This window comes from Oryctolagus cuniculus, chromosome 10, assembly GCF_964237555.1.
Source record: "Oryctolagus cuniculus chromosome 10, mOryCun1.1, whole genome shotgun sequence".
In the NCBI taxonomy this organism is placed as follows: domain Eukaryota; kingdom Metazoa; phylum Chordata; class Mammalia; order Lagomorpha; family Leporidae; genus Oryctolagus; species Oryctolagus cuniculus.
In genome coordinates this window covers 60,440,922-60,462,420 of record NC_091441.1, presented here as the reverse complement: position 1 = coordinate 60,462,420, position 21,499 = coordinate 60,440,922, and the positions used below count along the sequence as shown (strand labels likewise).

General features: G+C 44.7%; 1 protein-coding gene across 28 annotated transcripts in view; it reads left to right on the top strand.

The window, feature by feature from the left end:
- DLGAP1 (DLG associated protein 1) overlaps nucleotides 1–21,499 on the top strand; it is a 1,071,624-nt gene that overhangs the window by 1,001,792 nt on the left and 48,333 nt on the right. For 24 of the 28 annotated variants that reach the window (XM_070050434.1, XM_008261105.3, XM_070050432.1 and 21 more), the window contains 2 exons: nucleotides 2,555–2,925; nucleotides 16,555–16,646. In XM_070050434.1, the coding sequence (XP_069906535.1) occupies nucleotides 2,555–2,925; nucleotides 16,555–16,646 (463 nt within the window). The remainder of the gene's footprint in view (nucleotides 1–2,554; nucleotides 2,926–16,554; nucleotides 16,647–21,499) is intronic. The other 4 variants (XM_070050435.1, XM_070050436.1, XM_051852106.2 and 1 more) reach the window with 1 other exon arrangement.

Here is a 21,499-nt window from a genome sequence, read left to right as displayed (position 1 = left end):
GGGTTCAAGTTCAGCTCTGCTCCTGATAGAGCTTCCTGCTATGCAGGTGGTGGTTCAAGTACTTGGGTCCATACCATCCACGGAGGAGACCAGGATGGAGTTCTGAGCTGCTGGCTGTAGCCTGGCTCCGCTGCAGCTGTTGCAAGATTTGGAGAGTGAACCAGTGAATGGAAGATTCCTCTTTGTCTCTCTGCCTTTCAAATAAGATGAAAATCAATAATTTTTTTTTACAATTCAAAAGCCCTTAATGTTATAGCTCTCTCCTGCCATGCAGCTGGTCCCTATCCATTTTTTGTGCTTCCTTATGCAAAGTGAGAAGCCACATCCCTAACATTCTCTTTGTCCTGCCTAACCCTGGTCAAATTGCATTTGGCCTGGGGAGTGTGGGGACACACAGGAGGCACAGGTCTGTAAGTGCAACCATTACTCTCGAAGTAATAGGACCCAGACCCCGCCCCCATTATTATACTGTCAGGAGTTTTACTGTATAACAGCAAATGAAATGATCTTATGTTGAGCTGCACTGTTTGATTTTGCTTATCCATGCTAGAAGAGGAAACCTGGGAAAGCTAACAACAAACAGTAAATAAACAATGCCAATACATCAAATATTTGATGTTTGGCTGTGTTACTTAGCTTCTTTGAAGGACCAGTGAGCTGAATGTCCTGAGAATCGCTTTTGAACAAAATACTGAGTTCACATTGTGAAGGCTTGTCTTAGCAGCAGCACAGCAATCTAGCTTCATTACATTGGGCGAGAGACAGATCCTATCCTAATGTGGCTCCTTCCCTCCAGATGAGTAAATGAGTCTAAGCGTCGTCTCAAGCCGGATGACTCCATGAATCTGAGAATCAGCAGGTAGCAGCCTGGTGGGTTTGGTGCATTGACGGAGGCAGGTTCCAGCAGCATGGGTGTCTACATGTCTTAGCCAGAGCCTTCATGGTGGGCCAGGGGAGCAAGCTGAGGCTGCCTGGATTCTGCTCCTCACCCTGAACCTTGAGTGGCCTGCGGAAAGCACATATTTCATTCCGTGAAATGGCCCACGTGGACTACAGGTGACAGCTTTTGACTGTGTGACCAGGCCTAGCTATAATCATGATAATGCCAGCAATGAGTGAAAAAAGCTATGAGGTGGAGGGAAGAAAGTGATGAAAACATAATAGCTTGAATTTTCCTTAATTAATTACTTTACCTGGGAAGCAGAGAGAGAGGGAGCTCCCATTCACTGATTCATTCCCAGCATGCCCACTATGGCAGGGGCTGGGCCAGATGGAAGCCAGGAGTCTGGAACTGAATCCAGGTTTCCCAAGTAGGTGGCAGGAACCCAACTACTTGGCCCTCGCCTGCTGCCTTCCAGGATCTGCATTATCAGAAAGCTCGAATCTGGAGCTAGAGCCAGGATTGCCCTCAGACACTCTGATGTGGAATAAAGGGGTCTTAACTGGTATCTTAACCACTGAGCCAAATGTTTGCCCCTGAATTGATTTTTAAGGGGACAAACAAGCCTTCAGAAAGTTGGTTAAGGAATTGAACTCTACTGATGGGAGTTCCCACTCAGACACTTTTTTGACCTTAATTTGCTAAATCATGTTCCACAAATGGCAAGCTGAAAACTCACGCGGCAAGCTTGTTCGAGATCCTCGGTGTAAGAATCAGCCTCAGAGAGCGCTTGATGAGTCCAAAAAGGCAGCCTCGGAGCAGGCACAGGCCCTCGACTCCATCAAGACCCTCTGTAGAAGAGCACTTTAGGAGCAGGCACATGCAGACCAAGCACACAGCCGAGGACTGGTGTATAAACCCGACATCGGGCTATCTGTACGATGGACTTGAGGGTCAGCGTGTTCCCTCTCGGTGAGCAGTTCTGCTCAGCAAGCAAGCCCAGGTGCAGAACAGAAGGGAAGAGAAGGAAGGAGGCATAGGAGGAGAGAGGAAGGGCAAGATGACAGAGTGGAAAGACAGAAACACAGGAAGGGAGGGAGGGAGGGAGAGAAGGAAGGAGGAGAGAGAGAGAGAGAACGCAGAGGGGAGGAGCACTGGGTTTCAATGAAGTGAATTGCAAGAACCTATGGTGGCTGCTCTGTCCGCCCCTGCGTACCTTATTACTTGTTATTGGGATCAGAATGCATAGCTTCTTTGCTCTTCCTCCTTTCTGCAATGTTATCAGCTACCAGGACTTTGTCTAATGAGACATTCTGTTTAACCTGAACTGTGTGTGTTTAAAGTGTCCCTCAGAAGGCAGTGCCTCCCCTCACTGTATCCACGCGTTTGCACCACAGGTTTCTACAGATGGCTAACCCTGTCTACTTTATGTTGATTCACGTGAATTTCCACTTCAGAGGCTGATGTTTCCCAGTCTTTTTCCCCTCAACTTTGTGGGATGTCACTTCGCGGGAGGTCCAGATGTCCCCGTTGATCCCACTGCTCTGTCAACAGACCTGTTTTCATGTTCAGTGTTGTTTTTGTGTGCCCCAATTCCCAGTGGCTGTCAGTTACAATATCAGATATTAAAGCCCAGCCAGAAATCACAGTGTCTTTGTTTTCACTGTCTTCCAGTGTCATCTTGCATTACAACATACAAGAAGACTCCACCTCCAGTCCCACCCAGAACTACCACGAAACCTTTCATTTCTATCACAGCCCAGAGTAGCACAGAGTCTGCGCAGGATGCCTACATGGACGGACAGGGCCAGCGAGGAGACATTATCAGCCAGTCTGGACTCAGCAACTCCACGGAGAGCCTGGACAGTATGAAGGCTCTGACTGCCGCCATCGAAGCTGCAAATGCCCAGATCCACGGCCCTGCAAGTCAGCACATGGGCAATAACACCGCCACCGTCACCACCACGACCACCATCGCCACGGTCACCACAGAGGACAGGAAGAAGGACTTCAAGAAGAACCGATGCCTGTCCGTTGGGATCCAGGTAACAGCCTCCCTTTCCGTGTTTGAAATGGGGACCCCCAACTAAGGGACCGGATACCTTTTATTTTCCTGAAGTGTGGCTGTCTCGCCCTTCGGGATAATGGAGCAGTTTGTAAAATCAGGTTTGTCCATCATTGGCTCTGGACTCCCTACAACTAAATGTGGTGGAAATCACTTAGGTATTGTGTCTGTAGACATCATTATGTTGTTTGTTGAATGTGTGACTCAAACTCTAGGAGAATTCAAGGAATATGAACATGTTCAAACATAAAGTGCATTTTCATCCTTAAAAGAGGAGGGGGCATCCAAGAATAACCGGGGTTTTCAGTTGTGTTACAAGGCGTTCAACACCACTGAGTTACTGTATGAGAACAAACATGTGAATCACTTCTCATAGATGTGGGAGAGCGAGACCAAAGTGACCGATAGGGTGGAAAGCAATAACTCACGTCACGGCATCATGAGGAAAGAATGTACATCGTCTTCAGCCTGATTGCTGGCTGTTTAATCATGCATTTCATAACCGTGCTGGACAACGCGGCAGGCTCCTCAGTTCAGTTCACTGTTTCCTGCCTTTCAAAGATAAATTTGATCCTGCTTTTTTTTTTTTAAACAACTGTTTAGCTTAGGTTACCCTGCTAGAAATTTCCTTCTGTCAAAGAAGGAATCATTTTTTCCCTCTATTTGTGTTGTATAGTATCATTCTACAGGTGCTCATTGAATAATAACTTCTCCATTTGATGTCTGATAAATCTGTCCACATGGAACCAATGCTAGGCACATCTAGAAGCCGGGCATGGGGTACCTTCTCACAATGATGATGTGTTTTCACAAGCCATTCTGCAAAGCCCACCTTTGAAGGCAATTCATCTTTCTCTAATATCAGTGACTCAAATGTCTTTTGATAACCTCCAGGTTGCCATGGCACAAGCTGTCAAATTTCCTTGAAATTGTCACATTGGTGCTTGAGAATAGATGACACCACAGGAGGCAGGGCCCAAAGGTGGATCCCCCCCACCCCGCCCCGGCCATGCCTCCCTATTTCCCCTCCCACCACCCAAAAGATTTGAAGAGTGGAGAACAGAGGACAGTTCTCCCTATTGTTCTGGAAAATTATTTAATCTTCCTGATCCTTGATATATTCATTTATCCCTCAGAAGATTATTTGGAAGATTGAGTTTTCTTAAGTCTACCACCTCCTTTTGGGGTTACTATTTAGTAGGTGCAAAGTTTCAATTTGAGATGAGGGAAAAGTTCCGGAGATAGAAAGAGATGATGGTTGTACAACATGAATGTGCATAGCATCACTGAATGGTGCACTCTAAAATGCAGAACGTGGCAAATTTAGATTATGCATATTTTCCCATAGTGAAAAATATCTACCTTCCTATCTGGCATGGAGTTGGCACCAAGGAATGTTCATTTGGTGTTTCTACTTCCTTAATATTCAATTCATATTTTCCTCCCTTCCATTTTACAGTATTTTTAGTTGATAGTAAATTCTCATTGTTCAAAATTGAAAACTTGGGGCCAGCGCTGTGGTGCAGCATGTTAAAGCCCTGGCCTGAAGCGCTGGCATCCCATATGGGCGCCGGTTCTAGTCCCGGCTGCTCCTCTTCCTATCCAGCTCTCTGCTATGGCCTGGGAAAGCAATGGAAGATGGCCCAAGTGCTTGGACCCCTGCACCCGTGTGGGAGACCCAGAAGAAGCTCCTGGCTCCTGGCTTCGGATCAATGCAGCTCCGGCCGTTGCAGCCATCTGGGGAGTGAACCAGCAGAATGGAAGACCTCTCTCGCTCGCTCTCTCTCTCTCTCTGTCTCTCGCTGGATCGGGTAGTTCTCCTTTCTAGAGGAAATTGATATAATCAATATTTGTGTCTCCATACAGAGATACTTTGTGCATATTTAAGCAAATATATATTTTATGTATTCCTTCTCCCCCCAGATGTTAATGTAGATCTCACACGATTCCACATCTTGCTTTTTTTTTTTCATTTAATATATCTGGAAAATGCATTTTTCATTTTACTTAAATGCACTTGCCTTAATCACCTCCGAGACGCTGCAGGTTAGTCTTATCAGCTACTTCACACATAATTCCTACTTAGAATAAAGCAGTTATATATGAAATTCAACTTCTGTTATTACTACCTTCAATCAGTAAAATGGAACTACACTGAAATCCACTTATAATGTTGAAGAGAAAGGTTTTGTTTCAGAAATTATCCCACTTTTTTTTTTTTTTTTTTGACAGGCAGAGTGGACAGTGAGAGAGAGACAGAGAGAAAGGTCTTCCTTTTTTTGCCGTTGGTTCACCCTCCAATGGCTGCCGCGGCCAGTACGCTGCGGCCGGCGCACCGCGCTGATCCGATGGCAGGAGCCAGGTACTTATCCTGGTCTCCCATGGGGTGCAGGGCCCAAGCACCTGGGCCATCCTCCACTGCACTCCCTGGCCACAGCAGAGAGCTGGCCTGGAAGAGGGGCAACCGGGACAGAATCCGGTGCCCCGACCGGGACTAGAACCTGGTGTGCCGGCGCCGCGAGGCGCAGGATTAGCCTAGTGAACCGCGGCGCCGGCTCCTACTTCTTAATACTTGCACATTCCAGTGAGCAAAAACTGCTCTTCTTCCTCCAATGATTGTGCACTGTTGTATAAATTGCAATGGAGTCTGAGTACTTTCTATGTCTCTCATGAGCCCCTGCAGCAACCCTGTGGCGTAGGTGTTGCTATTATTACTTCTTCTCCACAAATGAGAGCATGTAGAGGTTGAGTAACTTACCAAGGTCACCAGCTTATTTTGACAAAGTCAAGTGGTACGTAGATTGCTTTTTTTTTTTTTAACATTAATTTACTTATTTTAAAGGCAGAGTTACAGAGAGGTGGGGGGTGGGGAGAGAGAGAGTGAGAGAGAGTCTTCCATCTGCTGGTTCACTCCCCAAATGGTTGCAACATTCAGAGCTGGGCCGATCCGAAGTCAGGAGCCAGGAGCTTCTTCTAGGTTTCTCATGTGAGTACAGGGGCCCAAGGACTTGGGCCATCCTCTACTGCTTTCCCAGGCCACAGCAGAGAGCTGGATCTGAAGTGGAGCAGCCAGGACTCAAACCTGTGCCCCTATGGGATGCCAGCACTGCAGGCAGTACCTTGTACATTGTACTATTCCACATCGCCGGTCTCCATACCTAGATTTATAATGTTTTACAGTATTTACAGTACTGCTTCTTTAATGGTGAATAATAAGTTTTCAAAAATGAATGATGCAGAATGTTCAGCAACTTCTTTATGCTGAAATCTAATCTAAATACGTGTGTGTGTGTGTGTGTGTGTGTGTGTTTATATATATATATATATATATATATATATATATATATAAAACAGATCTGGAACTTCCTCCCATTTCTACCTTTTTTCCCTTAAGATTTATTTTATTTATTTGAAAGAGTTACAGAAAGAGGTAGAAACACATAGGGAGAGGTCTTCCATCCACTGGTTCACTCCCCAAATGGCCACAACAGCTGGAGCTCAGCCAATCTGAAGCCGAGAGCCAGGAGCTTCTTCCAGGTCTCCCACTAGGGTTGCAGGGGCCCAAGGACCTGGGCCATCCTCCTCTGCTTTCCCAGTTTCATCAGCAGGGAGCTGGATAGGGAATGGAGAAGCCGGGGCTCAAACCAGCACCCATATGGGATGCTGTCACTGCAGGCCGGCCTTTAACCTGTTGCTGGCCCCTCCTTTCTACCTTTTTGGAAATTCTCACAAATTTCCAAACCTGTCTCAACACACTTAATTTAATCTATACCCAACAGCTAAGATTCCAGTCATTTCCTTTATAAACTGTGTGAATTTAGACCAATTACTTAATCTCTGCATCTCCTAGAATAACAATAGTCTATTTCATAAGATACTTTATAGGATGCAGCAAAAATTAACTGATATCATACAATCATATGTCACTTAATGACAGGGACATGTTCTGCGAAATGCAGATTTAGGTGATTTTGTTTCTGTGGGAACATCATAGAATACATTCGCACTAACTAAGATGGCTATGATATTACTAGACAGTATGTTCTCATCTATGGTACCACCCTTGTTGACCAAAATCTTGTTATTTTGGGCATGACCACACATGCAGGGCTCTCATTATGGGTCTGGCATACGCGGGCTCAACAGCATTAGCTTTAGCTATATTTTTTGTATTGTTCTCCATTAGCCAAATGCACTGACACTCTATCACCAGCCATGAGTCTTTCCCAATTTGTTTTACAACAGAGATTTATTTACCCTGCAATTTGTTTTGAAAAATATGAAAATCACTGTAAACTTTAGTAGATAACCCTGGATATCATGTATGAAAAGTGAGACCTGTCAACATTGAGATCTAAATATAAGAAGGTAAGTCACAGACATAAATTTGCAAATGATCACAAAAGCTTAAAAGATTCTAACCATTTGATGCAAGTGTGCGGGCAGTTTAGTTAGGTGGAGTGTCATTTTTTTCTTTTTTTTAAAGATGTGTTTGTTTATTTGAAAGGTGGAGTGACAGAGAGAGAGAGAGAGAGAGAGAGAGAGAAATCTTCCATCTGCTGGTTCACTTCCCAAATGCCCGCAATAGTTGGAGCTGGAAGCCAGGAACCCAGAGTGCTGTCTGAATCTCCCCTGTGGATATCAAGGGCCTAATTACTTGGGCCATCTCCTGCTGCCTTCCCAGGCACATTAGCGGGAAGTCAGATGGAAAGCTCAGAGTAGCCAGGACTCCAGCAGGCAATTTGACAGGAATTGTGGTGTCTTTGTGCCCACGCCCACCCCTTGAACCAGGAAGAGGCTTGGGAGTCCTTCATCCTCACGCTCACGACCTGCTTCCTTTCTTTTTCCTTTTCTCTATCCATTAAGGATCATCGCTCATAGGGAATTATCTACCTTGCATCTTTTGCAAGACGTTTCACTGGGTCACTTTGATACTACCCTGTGGTATAATGCTGCAACATCCTACTTTGGCTGACATCCCAAGCATTTTTAATTTACATGCAGGTAGCCATATGGAATTGGTTAAAATCCCATCCAGGAAATCAAAAGCCAGAACTATTTCTTGAACAAGGGCAGTTTAATACACAACATTGGTTACACAGGTCTGGGAAGGCTGAGAGAACAATCAAAGATACAGTAAGGAGTCACCACTCCTAGAACTGCAAAACAGAAAAGGAAAGGCGAGGTTCCCAGAATTTAGGAGCTCAGAAGTAAGACCCTAGGGACAGCACGTGCGCACTGGGACTTCTGAGAGGTGCAGTGCAGCTGGGGCCTGAGCTGCTGGGGGAAGCCAGCAGAAGGTGGAAACAGGAAGGAAGTCTCTGACCTCCCTCCCTCTGTTGAAAGAACATAACTTGGAGGCAGACTGCCAGGAAACAAGGGGAATGTAATTTGAGATCCAGGCAAATCATCAGAACAAGGAACTTTGATAAAAAAAAAAAAAAAAAAAAGACACATGTGATATTTCCCTCCATCAGCAGGTTCATTTAAAAGCCTAAGATGAGGGGCCAGCCTTGTGGCACAAAGGGTTAGGCTGCCACTTTTGACATCAGCATCCCATATGAGTGCCAGTTCAAATACCAGCAGCTCCACTTCCTATCCAGCTCCCTGCTAATGTACCTGTGAATGCAGTAAAAGATGGCCCAAGTACATGGGCCACTGCCACTCATATGGGAAACCCAGATGGAGTTCCAGGCTCCTGGCTTTGGTCTGGCCCAGCCCCAGCCATTGTGACTTTTTTTTTTTATAGGCAGAGTTAGACAGTGAGAGAGAGAGCGACAGAGAGAAAGGTCTTCCTTTTTTCCGTTGGTTCACCCGCAATGGCCGCTGTGGCCAGCGTGCTGCGGCCAGCGCACTGCGCTGATGCGAAGCCAGGAGCCAGGTGCTTCTCCTGGTCTCCCATGGGGTGCAGGGCCCAAGCACTTGGGCCATCCTCCACTGCACTCCCTGGCCACAGCAGAGAGCTGGCCTGGAAGAGGGGCAATCGGGACAGAATCTGGCACACCGACCAGGACTAGACCCGGGGTGCCGGTGCCGCAGGTGGAGGATTAGCCTAGTGAGCCGTGGTGCCAGCCATTGTGGCTTTTTAGGGGAATGAAGCAGCTGTTAGAAGATCTCTCCATCTCTCTCTGCTGCTCCCTCTCTGGTTGTAATTCTTCTTTTCAAATAAATAAAAGGAATCTGAAAAAAAAAGGAAGGAAGGAAAGCACCTCTCAGCACTAAATACAATTCAGAATCTGTACAGATAAGTATTTTATATAACGTGACTCTAGAACACATATCAAACACTATTTCTGGTGCTTATTAAGGTAGGGTTGGGTGGTGTTTTAGTTCTAGGAGCAGAGCAAGGACTGCTTGCTTTGGATTTAGAGCAGAGTTATAGACATTATAGTAGAAGTCATGGGCAATGCCAGTGATGATTTTTTCCTTAAAATTACAAATTGAGTAATTTATACCTATAGTATTATTATAAAGGATCTGTATAGCACAGAAGTGTCCAGAACAAACTGAAAAGCCCCCTTTTCCTACCTTCAGCTTCTGCTTCTCTTCCATCCCAAAGGGTGGCACTGGCCACTCACAGACACTTGGCTGTGCTGTCCGTACTCGCTGGAGTCACTCTGAGTATAGCTGAGTTTCACCCCCCAATGGCCGCCACGGCTGACGTTTTTTTGTTTGTTTGTTTTTTGTTGTTGTTGTTGTTTTGTTTGTTTGTTTTGTTTTTGACAGGCAGAGTGGATAGTGAGAGAGAGAGAGACAGAGAGAAAGGTCTTCCTTTTGCCGTTGGTTCACCCTCCAATGGCCACCACGGCTGGCGCGCTGCAGCCGGCGCACTGCGCCGATCTGAAGCCAGGAGCCAGGTGCTTCTCCTGGTCTCCCATGGGGTGCAGGGCCCAAGCACTTGGGCCATCCTCCACTGCCTTCCCGGGCCACAGCAGAGAGCTGGCCTGGAAGAGGGGCAACCGGGAAAGAATCTGGTGCCCTGACCGGGACTAGAACCCGGTGTGCCGGCGCCGCAAGGCGGAGGATTAGCCTAGTGAGCCGGCCCAGCTGAGTTTCAAGAGCTGGTTTTAGACCCTGTCTCCTCCACCTCCCTCTGCTGACATTTAGCTTACGTTGCAAAAAGACTGAACGGAAGCTTTAATAAGCTTCATCCTTCATGTGAGGTAAAATGAAGTTGCTTTTTCACTCTTTGAATTAAAAATAAAAGAAAATTAACTACTTGAGACACACTCCTATAATTTACAAATTTCTTTACTACTTGTCTATCTGTAGAGGGATAAATCTAGTTTTTAAAAATTATGCCTCTATTAATGTGTTTATCTGAAAGTAGAGACCAAACGAGGAAGACAGAGACAGAAGGAGAGCTCCCACCCATTGGGCCACTCCCCACTTGCCTGTAAGGACTGGGATTGGGCCCTGCTGAACCTCAGAGCCAGGAACTCAATCCAGGTCCCCCAGGTGGGTGGCAGAAATTCAAGTACTTGAGCCATCACCGCTGCCTCCTAAGCTCTGCATCAGCAAGAATCTGTAGGCTGGAACTGGAGCTGGGTGCTCAACCCAGAGATGCTGGTGTGGGATGTAGGTGTCCTACCAGCCTCGCAGCTGCTATTCTGAATAAAGGCCTGATCCTGAGCAGATGCATTTTAGGCCCTTGTGAAGAAATAAGCTCAACTACAATTAGCAAAACCTGTCTCTGCTGAGTTAACTATTTGAGAACAATACAGACCAAATGAATTGTTACTCTGATTTAAAATACAGCTTTGAGATATAAAAAGGTCACATTATCTCTGAGCCATAATTGATTAACTTAAAACAATAAGGGAAACTAAGATTTCTTCCATGTACTTGGGCTTTGCAAACTTTATTTTGGTGTCTTTGAAATCAGTGTCAGTGTGGATTTGGGAAGAGATCTGGCAGGGGCAGTGGGTGGGGAGCACTTAAGTTAAAAACTAAAGAGCCTGGCCGGCGCCGCAGCTCAATAGGCTAATCCTCCACCTTGCGGCGCCGGCACACCGGGTTCTAGTCCCGGTCAGGGTGCCAGATTCTGTCCCGATTGCCCCTCTTCCAGGCCAGCTCTCTGCTGTGGCCAGGGAGTGCAGTGGAGGATGGCCCAAGTGCTTGGGCCCTGCACCCCATGGGAGACCAGGAGAAGCACCTGGCTCCTGGCTTCGGATCAGCACGGCGTGCCGGCCATTGGAGGGTGAACCAATGGCAAAGGAAGACCTTTCTCTCTGTCTCTCTCTCTCTCTCTCACTATCCACTCTGCCTGTCAAAAAAACACAAAAAACCACTAAAGAGTCTACAGAGATCCTTTTCATTCCAAAACTAAGAATTAATACTAAATAGATAACAAAAATCTAACCATTTGAAAATAGTAAAACATCTAAATAACATGGATTGGAGAGGAAATTTAGGATTATTAGGATGTGATTGACAGAGGGAAATCCTGTAAATTATTGCTGTGGACTTGTCCAGAGCTATGATCTTAGAAGAATCCATAGTTGTGCATTCTTTCATAATGAAGGAAGACATATCCCAATATAAACCAAGCACATAACTCACAAAGCCAGCAAAAGAACAGAAAACAACTGGAAGAGCTAAATAATGATGAAAGTGGAGATAAATGAGTTAGAAAACCAAACAGAGCCTTGGCGATGACAACTAGAATAGAACTGATAGACGAGAATTGGTTCGCGACAAAGACCAAATAAATAGGCAAGTCTGATTAGGAAAAAGAGAAACTACAAACAAACTATATTAAATATGAAAAAAGGATATGACCTTCCATGAATTATAAAAGATTCTGATGATAATTTAATGCTGGTAAAATTTAAAAGCAAGATAAAATAGACATTTATGTAAATTACTAATACTAATGCAAGAAGAAATATAAAAGCTGGGGAAAGAAATCTAACAGCCATAAAGGAAATTGTAAAAATATTAAAAGCGGGGGCGGTTCTGTGGCGTAGCAGGTAAAGCTGCTGCCTGCAGTGCCAGCATCCTATGTGGGCACCAGTTCGAGTTCCAGCTCCACTAATGATTCAGGTCTCTGCTGTGGCCTGGGAAAGCAATAGAAGATGGCCCAAGTCCTTGGACCCCTGCACCCGCATGGGAGACCGGGAAGAAGCTCCTGGCTCCCGGCTTTGGATCAGCCGTTGCAGCCATGTGGGAAGTGAACCAGCAGATGGAAGATCTCTCCCTTTTTCTGCCTCTGCCTCTCTGTAACTCTGCCTCAAATAAATAAATAAATCTTTAAAATATATATATATAGCAAAAGCAGCAACAACAAAAACCTTCCTCAAAATATACAGATATAGATAATTCTGCAGAAAATGTTTTGCTAACATTCCGGAAGCAAATAATTCCTGTTATATAAATAAAAGGTCAAGATTCTCAATTTTTGAAGTCAAGTAAACATAGCTGACACCCAAACTCTAAAGAAAACAAGAAAAAATGATTATAGAATAACATGCTTACAAATATAGTTGTAAAATCAAGCCAAATTTGGGCCGGCGCCGCGGCTCACTAGGCTAATCCTCCGCCTTGCGGCACCGGCACACCGGGTTCTAGTCCCGGTCGGGGCGCCGGATTCTGTCCCGGTTGCCCCTCTTCCAGGCCAGCTCTCTGCTGTGGCCAGGGAGTGCAGTGGAGGATGGCCCAGGTGCTTGGGCCCTGCACCCCATGGGAGACCAGGATAAGTACCTGGCTCCTGACATTGGATCAGCGCGGTGCACTGGCCGCCGCGGCTAGCGGAGGGTAAACCAACGGCAAAGGAAAACCTTTCTCTCTCTCTCTCTCTCTCTCTCTCTCTCACTGTCCACTCTGCCTGTCAAAAAATTAAAAAAAAAAAGTCAAGACAGATTTGAAAACTAATCCAAATATATCTCATTATCAACTAGAGTATGGCTCAGAAGTTCAAAGTTATTTTGCTTTTGAAGAAAAATATGATAGCCAGATAGACACAAAAAATATGGTACTTAGTTAAATTCAGAAGTCATCTCAAATATCAACATGTTAAAAAAGTATCCCTAAGAAACCCAGTTAAACTCCTATTTAAAAGAGAACTGCTAGAGATATTCCAATTAGAGTTAGAAATCAGCTAAGATCTCTTGTTTTCACAAGGCTATTCAGTATTATTTGCCTTTATTAGCCAGGACACAAAGCAAGAGAGATAAGATATAAATATCCCAAAGAAAAATTGAAATTACCAAGAACCTGAAAGCACAAAAGTAAATATAAGAGAACTTTTTAAAAAATGCTTGGGGTGAGAAAGTCCTTTTCAAATCGTAAAACCTAGAAATGGCTACAGAATAAAAGATCTTCTACAAGAAAGACAAAGTTTGAAAGATAAATAGTAAACAGAGAAAACATTTGCAGTACATATAAGAGAAAGGCTTTAGCATCATAAAATAGAGTCCTATGAATATGAAAAAAATTTTAAAGATGTGTTTACTGATTTAAAAAAGCAGAGTAACAGAGACTGCAGAGAGAGAGATCTTCCATCCTCTGCTCCACTCTCCAAATGCCCTCAACAGCCAGGGCTGAGCCAGGCTAAGCCAGGAGCCAGGAATTCCATCTGGACAAGGACTTGAGTACTTGAGTCATTATCAACCACTGCCTCCCAGGTGCAACAACAGAAAGATAGGAAGTGGAGCAGCTGGGACTCAAACCAGCACTCTATCATGGGATGCCAGCTTCCCAAGTGGTGGCTTAACCCACTGTGCCACAACACCTGTCCCAAGAAATTGTTAAAACCTCACTTTGGGGAGAGGGTAAAATAAGCAAAGGACATAAACAAAGAAGTACAGGAAACAGAAATATTTCTCACTGTGATATTGTCATATATTTTTTAAGATTTATTTATTTATTTGAAAGTCAGAGTTACACAGAGCGAGGAGGACAGGCAGAGAGAGAGAGAGGTCTTCCATCCGATGGTTCACTCCCTAATTGGCTGCAACAGCTGGAGCTGTGCCCATCTGAAGCCAGGAGCCAGGAGCTTCCTCGGGGTCTCCCACGTGGGTGCAGGGGCCCAAAGACCCGGGTCATCCTCTACTGCTCTCCCAGGCAACAGCAGAGAGCTGGATAGGAAGTGGAGCAGCAGGGACTTGAACCGGCACCCATATGGGATGCCAGCACTGCAGGCGGCAGCCTTACCCCCTACGCCACAGCACCGGCCTTGTCATATGTTTTTAAGTTAGGTGATATTTAGTATTGGTGAGAGTGTAGGGAAATGAATACTCCCATATAGTGCCCGTGAGAGGTTGATAAGTGCTTTGAAGAGCAATTGAACAGCACCCCTTAGTTATGAGTGCTCAGTGTCTTCCATTTAACATTTCCACTTTTTTTTTTTTTTTTTATTGACAGGCAGAGTTAGACAGTGAGAGAGAGAGAGAGACAGAGAGAAAGGTCTTCCTTTTTCCACTGGTTCACCCCCCAAATGGCCACTATGGCTGGTGCTGGCCAATCCGAAGCCAGGAGCCAGGTGCTTCCTCCTGGTCTCCCATGCGGGTGCAGGACCCAAGCACTTGGGCCATCCTCCACTGCCCTCCCGGGCCACAGCAGAGAGCTGGCCTGGAAGAGGGGCAACTGGGACAGAATCCGGCGCCCCAACCGGGACTAGAACCCGGTGTGCCGGCGCTGCGCTCACTTGGTCAATTCTCCGCTTGTGGCGCTGGCATCCCATATGGGCGCCGGGTTCTAGTCCCGGTTGCTCCTCTTCCGGTTCAGCTCTCTGCTGTGGCCTGGGAAGGCAGTGGAGGATGGCCCAAGTCCTCGGGCCCCTGCACCTGCATGGGAGACCGCGATGAGGCACCTGGCTCCTGGCTTCGGATCGGTGTAGCTCCAGCCGTAGCAGCCATTTGGGGGGTGAACCAACGGAAGGAAGACCTTTCTCTCTGTCTCTCTCACTGTCTAACTCTATCTGTCAAATAAAAAAAATTTTAAAAAGATACATATGAAATGGTATTTGTAATATTATATGTAACAGCAAAAAAAGAACATGTTACCTAGATATTGCTTTAATAGTCATTAAAAGAAATATTCATGCAGCCAACAGAAGAATTGAAGTACAGCCATGTATTGACATGATAAAACACCCAGAAGATAACAGCTTTAATAAATAAAGCAAATCTCAGGAAAATACATACGATTTCATCTATATACTCTTAGTATTGATCATCATTTATATAACACAATGGACAAACATCCATCAACAATCTGACAATGATTCTTAAGGTACCTGTACTTTCTACATTATATATTTCTGTATTTTAGTTTTATATAATCTACACTAATTGGGTTCATTTTTAGAAACAAATGATTTGTTAAATATACAGGAACAAAAAAGGAATAAACCTAATCTTGAATAATCCTAAAGTTTGCTTCCAGTTTGGATTCAGGCTTATCTGTCATACGGACTATTAGATGTGGATATATTTTTTCTTTTTTTTTAAACATTATTTATTTACTTGAAGGGCAGTTACAGAGGCAGAGGCAAAGAGAGAGAGAGGTCTTCCATCCTCTGGTTCATTCCCCAGATGGCTGCAACTGCCGGAACTGGGCCGATCCGAAGGCAGGAGCCAGGAATTTCTTCCAGGTCTCCCACGTGGGTGCAGGGGCCCAAGGACTTGGGCAATCTTCTGCTTTCCCAGGCCATAGCAGAGAGCTGGATCAGAAGTGGAGGAGCCGAGACTTGAACCAGCACCCGTATGGAATGCCAGCACTGCAGGTGGCGGCTTTACCCGCTACGCCACAGTGCCGGCTCTGGATATATTTTCTATATGAGCTATAATATATACGTAGTTATTTAGAAACTGTGACATGATATTCAAAGACAAATATTTAGTATAGAGGGAAAAATTGAAGTGTTCTGTAGTTTACCCTAACAGATTAATATCTAAATGATTCAGTATCAACAACTATAAATCATGGATTTTCCTCTTTTTGTATTTCATTACCTGCAAATTCAAACCTTCCAAGAACACATTTCCATATTAACATTTCCTCCTAATATAGTGCTCACAGGTAAGTATACACAGTTGGTCCTCAGTGTCTGAGTTCCACATCCACAGATTCTCAGCCAACCACAGATAGAAAGTATTTTTGAAAATTTACATCTATATGGAGTATGTACAGATTTTTTTTATTTCTAAAAAATACAGAATAACAAGTATTTATACAGCATTTATACTGTGTTGGGTATTATAGTAATCTAGAAGTGATTTAAAGTATAGGGGAGGATATGTGAATAGGTTCTATGCAAATATTATGCCATTTAATATAAGGGACTTGCGTATCTGCAGATTTTGCTATCTACAAGTGGTTCTGGAACAGATCAGCTATGGATATTGAGGGATGATTATATTCACAAATCTATGGAGGAATATAGATGTGGCAGCCCCCTGAGTATTGAATAAAACATCATTTTACTAAAAGCGGGAAAGAGCATGCTAATAAGGTAGTGATGGCGCTCATCAGACTTACAAATATTGAACAGATAGGTGACAAATCACAAAGCATTCCAGTAATAGAACAGATACTTCTGATGAACTGTGATACTTGTCTTTCAAGTTGCTGAAATCGAGTAACTCAATTTGTCTGATTTCTTCAGGTGGATGATGCTGATGAACCTGACAAAACAGGGGAAAATAAGGCACCTAGTAAGTTCCAGTCTGTGGGAGTGCAAGTAGAAGAGGAGAAGTGGTGAGTGCATAGCATGCATCCTCTTCCATCTTGGTGTTGGCAAGCATTTGTTCCCATGGGAAACCTACAAAATTGATTGCTGTTTCCCACCAACTCCTGGGAGCATTTAAGCTTGAATCAATAGTAGCTGATTCCCTTTTATGATTTAATCCTGGAAACCACTCATTTAAGTTTAAGATACAATGATAGTATAAATATATCACATTAACATAAACACTGCATTTACAATTCCTCTTTTTAAAAGAAAGCTATCATTTTAGACTGTGAACTTTTTTTTTTTCTTTTTAAGAATTATTTATTTTCATTTGAAAGGCAGAGTCACAGAGAAAGAAAAGGAGAGCTCCCATTTATTGATTCACTCCCCAAGGTTGGGCCAGGCTGAAGTCAGGAGCCAGGAGCTTCATCTGGGTCTTCCACATGGTAGTAGGGGCCCAAGGACTTGGGCCATCTTCCATTGCCTTCCCAGGTGCACCAACAGAGAACTGGATCAGAAGTGGATCAGCCAAGACTCAAACCAGTGGGATGCCAGTGTTGCAGTTAGTGGCTTAACTCACTGTACCACAGCACCAGGGCCTGGACTATAGACTTTTTGTGACAAGAGAACTTATTTCTGTTTTTATTACCAGCACATAGTACCTGATGGTTAGTATGTGCTCAGTGAATGATGAATGATGAATGATTGAGGAAAAATAAAGAAATATTCCCTATCATTATCCTGAACCACCACTTTGTTTAGATTGCTCTTTGAAATAAACTTACTCTAAAGTCTTAGTAATCAATAAGTGGGAAATTTAGATTTTCATCAGATCAGAACCCAGGAGCAGGAAGGGAGCTCTGAGGTTTTTTCAATGTATAAACAAGAATTTGATTGAGGCATAGTATAATGAGTTTCTCAAACTGTGAGGTCGTTGGTGGTTGGAATTCTATTTTATTGGCAGTGGTGCTCCCAACTTCCAGCTCTGTACTTTGCACATACTAAGCACACAGTAAATGTTGACTGACTGAAGTTAAACTGGAGTGATGGCAGGGGAAAGAGCTCTAAATGATAAGTCAGGGTATTGTCTCAACTTTGCCACGAATGTTTTGTGTATTACTTTGGATGAATCATTTGGATGTCATCTGTCACTCATCCATTCTGCTATGGTTTGTATACAGTTTGTCCCCTCTGGAATTCAGGTTGAAATTTGTTTGCCATTGTGGTGGTGTTGGGAGGTTGGGTCCTTAAAAGGGGACTAAATTGCCAAGAGGGATTAATGCCTTTCTCACAGGAGTGGTTAGTTATCTTTATCCGGCTTCTTCTGGCTGGGCCATCTTCTGCTGCTTTCCCAGGTGCATTAGCAGGGAGCTGATAGAAAGTGGAGCAGTCGGGCCTCTCACCAGCACCCATATGGGATGCCTAGGTGGCTTAACCCTCTATGCCACAGCGCCGACCCCATCATCATTGTTTTCTTGCCAGGTATGTGTTCTAGGTATGTGTAGCAATTTTTTTGAAAGTTTAAATTTAGTGGACGTGAAAGATCTCATGGTGAGAAACCCATTCCTCCACGCTTCAGCAGCTCAGGTTGTTTGTTTTGCTCAGTGGTGCTGCGGTTAAGAACACAGACTCTGGAGCCAGAATACCTAGATCCAAACCCTGGCTCTGCCACCTACGAGATGACGGGTCCTGAGCAAATCACTACATCGTGAAAAGGGGACAAAAGGCAGTTTCCAGCCCAGACTATAAGGAGATTAGAAGTTGCCACTCTTTCCAAACAACAAGTAAATATCTGAACAAACTGAAAAATCAATAGCCTTTCTTATGTCTGTCAGAGAGAGGTCATGGGGCAAAGTGCTCCCCTGAAAATTAGAGAAAGAGACAGATGTGGACAGTCACACCTACTGGAATGCAAACCCTTGGTCAGAAGACTGCAGGAACCAGTGCCAGAGTAGGCAATCCTGCTGGAGGCTCAGTGTGGACAAACCTGAGTGTGAAAAACTCCAGGGAGACCCTGTCATAGGAGGACTTTTGTGAGTTTTAGCTCCAAGAGCTCTACCAGGTCTTCACAATGAGTTTTGGAGAAAAAATGCCTTTTGTTCGCAGCAAGGTAAAGGAAAAAAGAACCATTGCGAAATATAGCCGGGCATTCTTCAAAGGGCCTGCCTGCTGCAGAAGCTGTTTTAGTAGATCCTCTGGCCTGTGGGGTTTTATCAGAGCCTCATCTTCCTGGGGGAAGGGAACTAATCCCTCTGGGCAGGGAGAGAAATTCCCACCTGCAAACCCTGTCACCATCTCTACCCACATAAAGGGTGGGGGGAGGGACTGAGAAAACAATGGCTTCACAGTGCAGGGGGCAAAAGGCTGAGGGCCTAATCAGTGTGCTTTCTCCCCATACCTTGCCATTCATTAGTAAAGGCCTATTTACCACAGTGTATCATGTCCACTTTTCAAGAAATTACGAGGCATCCTAAAAGGTAAACCACAGTTTGAAGAGACAGAACAAACATCGGAATCAGATGTGGCAGGAATGTTGGAGTAACCATATAAAGAGTTTTTTTTAAACTGTGATTAATATGCTAAGGACCCTAATAGAAGAAGCTGAAGATGCAGAAACAGATGGATAACACACACATGGAGGTAGAAATTCTCCCTTTAAGATTTATTTATTTATAGGAAAGGCAACCACAGGGAGAGATGGGGGTGTGGCTGGCTGTCTTCCATCCACTGGTTTGCTCTGAGCAGGGCCAAAGCCAAGAGGGAGGAACTCCATTCTGGTTTCCCATGTGGGAGGCAGGGTCCCAAATACTTGTGCCATCTTCCACTGCCTTCTCAGGTGCACTTTTAGGAAGCTGGTTTGGAAGCAGAGTAGCTGGGACTCGAACTGGTGCTCTGATGCAGGATATTGTTGTCACAAGCAACAGTTTAACTTGCTGCACCACCATGCCAGTCCTGAGAGATGGAAACTCTAAGAATCAAATGCTAGTGATAAAAACCATTGTAACAGAAAGAGAAAATGTTCTAGATGGGCTCATTAGTAAACAGGATACTAATCTCTGAATGAGACAGAACAGTATTTGAATCCTTGAATTTAAGGATATAGCAATAAAAGTTCCAAAACCGAAAAACAAAGAGAAAAGAGAGTGAAAAAATCAGAACAGACTATCTGAAAGCTGGGACAACTACAAAAGGTGTAACTGACATGCCAGGAAAATACCAGAAGGAGGGGCCAGCGCTGTGGCGCAGCAGGTTAATGCCCTGGCCTGCAGCACTGGCATCCCATATGGGTACTGGTTTGAGACCCAGCTGTTCCACTTCCTATCCAGCTCTCTGCTATGGCCTGGGAAAGCAGTGGAAGATGGCCCAAGTGCTCAGGCCCCTGCAGCCACCTGGGAGACCTGGAAGAAGCTCCTGGCTCCTGGCTTTAGATCAGCCAAGCTCCAGTCATTGCAGCCATTTAGACAGTGAATCAGATAGAAGATGTCTCTCTGACTTTCTCTCTCTCTCTCTCTGTAACTCTGCTTTTCAAATAAATAAATAAATCTTTTAAAAAATAAATTAAAATAAAATCTTTTATTTTTCTTACTGTTAGTCATAGATAACAATTTGTTCAAAATAATAATAACAGTATATGCAAATTAGATCTAAACAGACATAGTTGTGTCTAGGTGAAACGAGTGACAGTGCTGTGGTGTGTGTTCTCCAGAGGGGCATGTGCTGGAAGCTTAGCTTCTGATGCATTGGTGTTAACAGGTGAGGGGACCTTTAAGAGGTGGTGGCCTGGTAGGAGATCATCAAGTCATTGGTAGTACTGACCTTCGAGGGCACTAACATGGCTCTCATTGGATCCCCAGTTTCTGACTTCCTGTCTCACCAAGGGATCTGACCTCACAGTCTCCCCATAGTGCCCTCCACCACCAGAACCACACCAGAGGCCAAGATGGGGCCTCTCTATCTTGGATTTTCAGCCCCCAGAACTGTAAGCTAAGTAGATCTCTTCCCTTTATTTAAGGCACCAAGCCTCAGGAATTAGAAATATTTAGTTATTGTAAGTTACTTGTGCTATCTACAAAGTGGCATAGTATTATTTGAAAGTGGACCTGAATTAGATGTAAAAGTACAGTGTAAACTCTAGGGCAACTACAATCGAAAAATTTGTTAAAGTATATAATTAATATGCCAAGAAAGGAGAAAAAGAATCACAGAAATGCTCAGTTAAAAAGCACTAAAAACAAAAAGTGTAGTAGACAAAAAGAAAAAAAACAGAAAACAGAATCTATAAAGGCTATTTTTTTAAGAATTATTTTATTTATTCAAAAGAGTTAGAGAGAGAGGTAGAGTGAGAGAGAGAGAGAGGTCTTCCATTCTGCTGGTTCACTCCCCAAATGACCACAATGGCCAGAGCTAAGCTGATCCAAAGCCAGGAGCCAGGAGCTTTCTCCAGGTCTCCCACATGGGGCAGGGGCACAAGGACTTGGGCCATCTTCTACTGCTTTCTCAGGCCATAGCAGAGAGCTGGGCAGCTGGAACTCGAACCAGAGCCCATGTGGGAGGCCGGTGCTGCAGGCTGGGGCTTTAACCTACTGTGCCACAACACCAGCCCCAGTATAGAGGGTATTAATTCAATTCTATCAATAATCACTTTAGGCCAGCGCCGCAGCTCAATAGGCTAATCCTCTACCTGCAGCGCCAGCACTCCAGGTTCTAGTCCCGGTCGGGGCGCCAGATTCTGTCCCGGTCGCCCCTCTTCCAGTCCAGCTCTCTGCTGTGGCCCGGGAAGGCAGTGGAGGATGGCCCAAGTGCTTGGGCCCTGCACCCATATGGGAGACCAGGAGAAGCACCTGGCTCCTGGCTTCGGATCAGCGCAGTACGCCAGCCA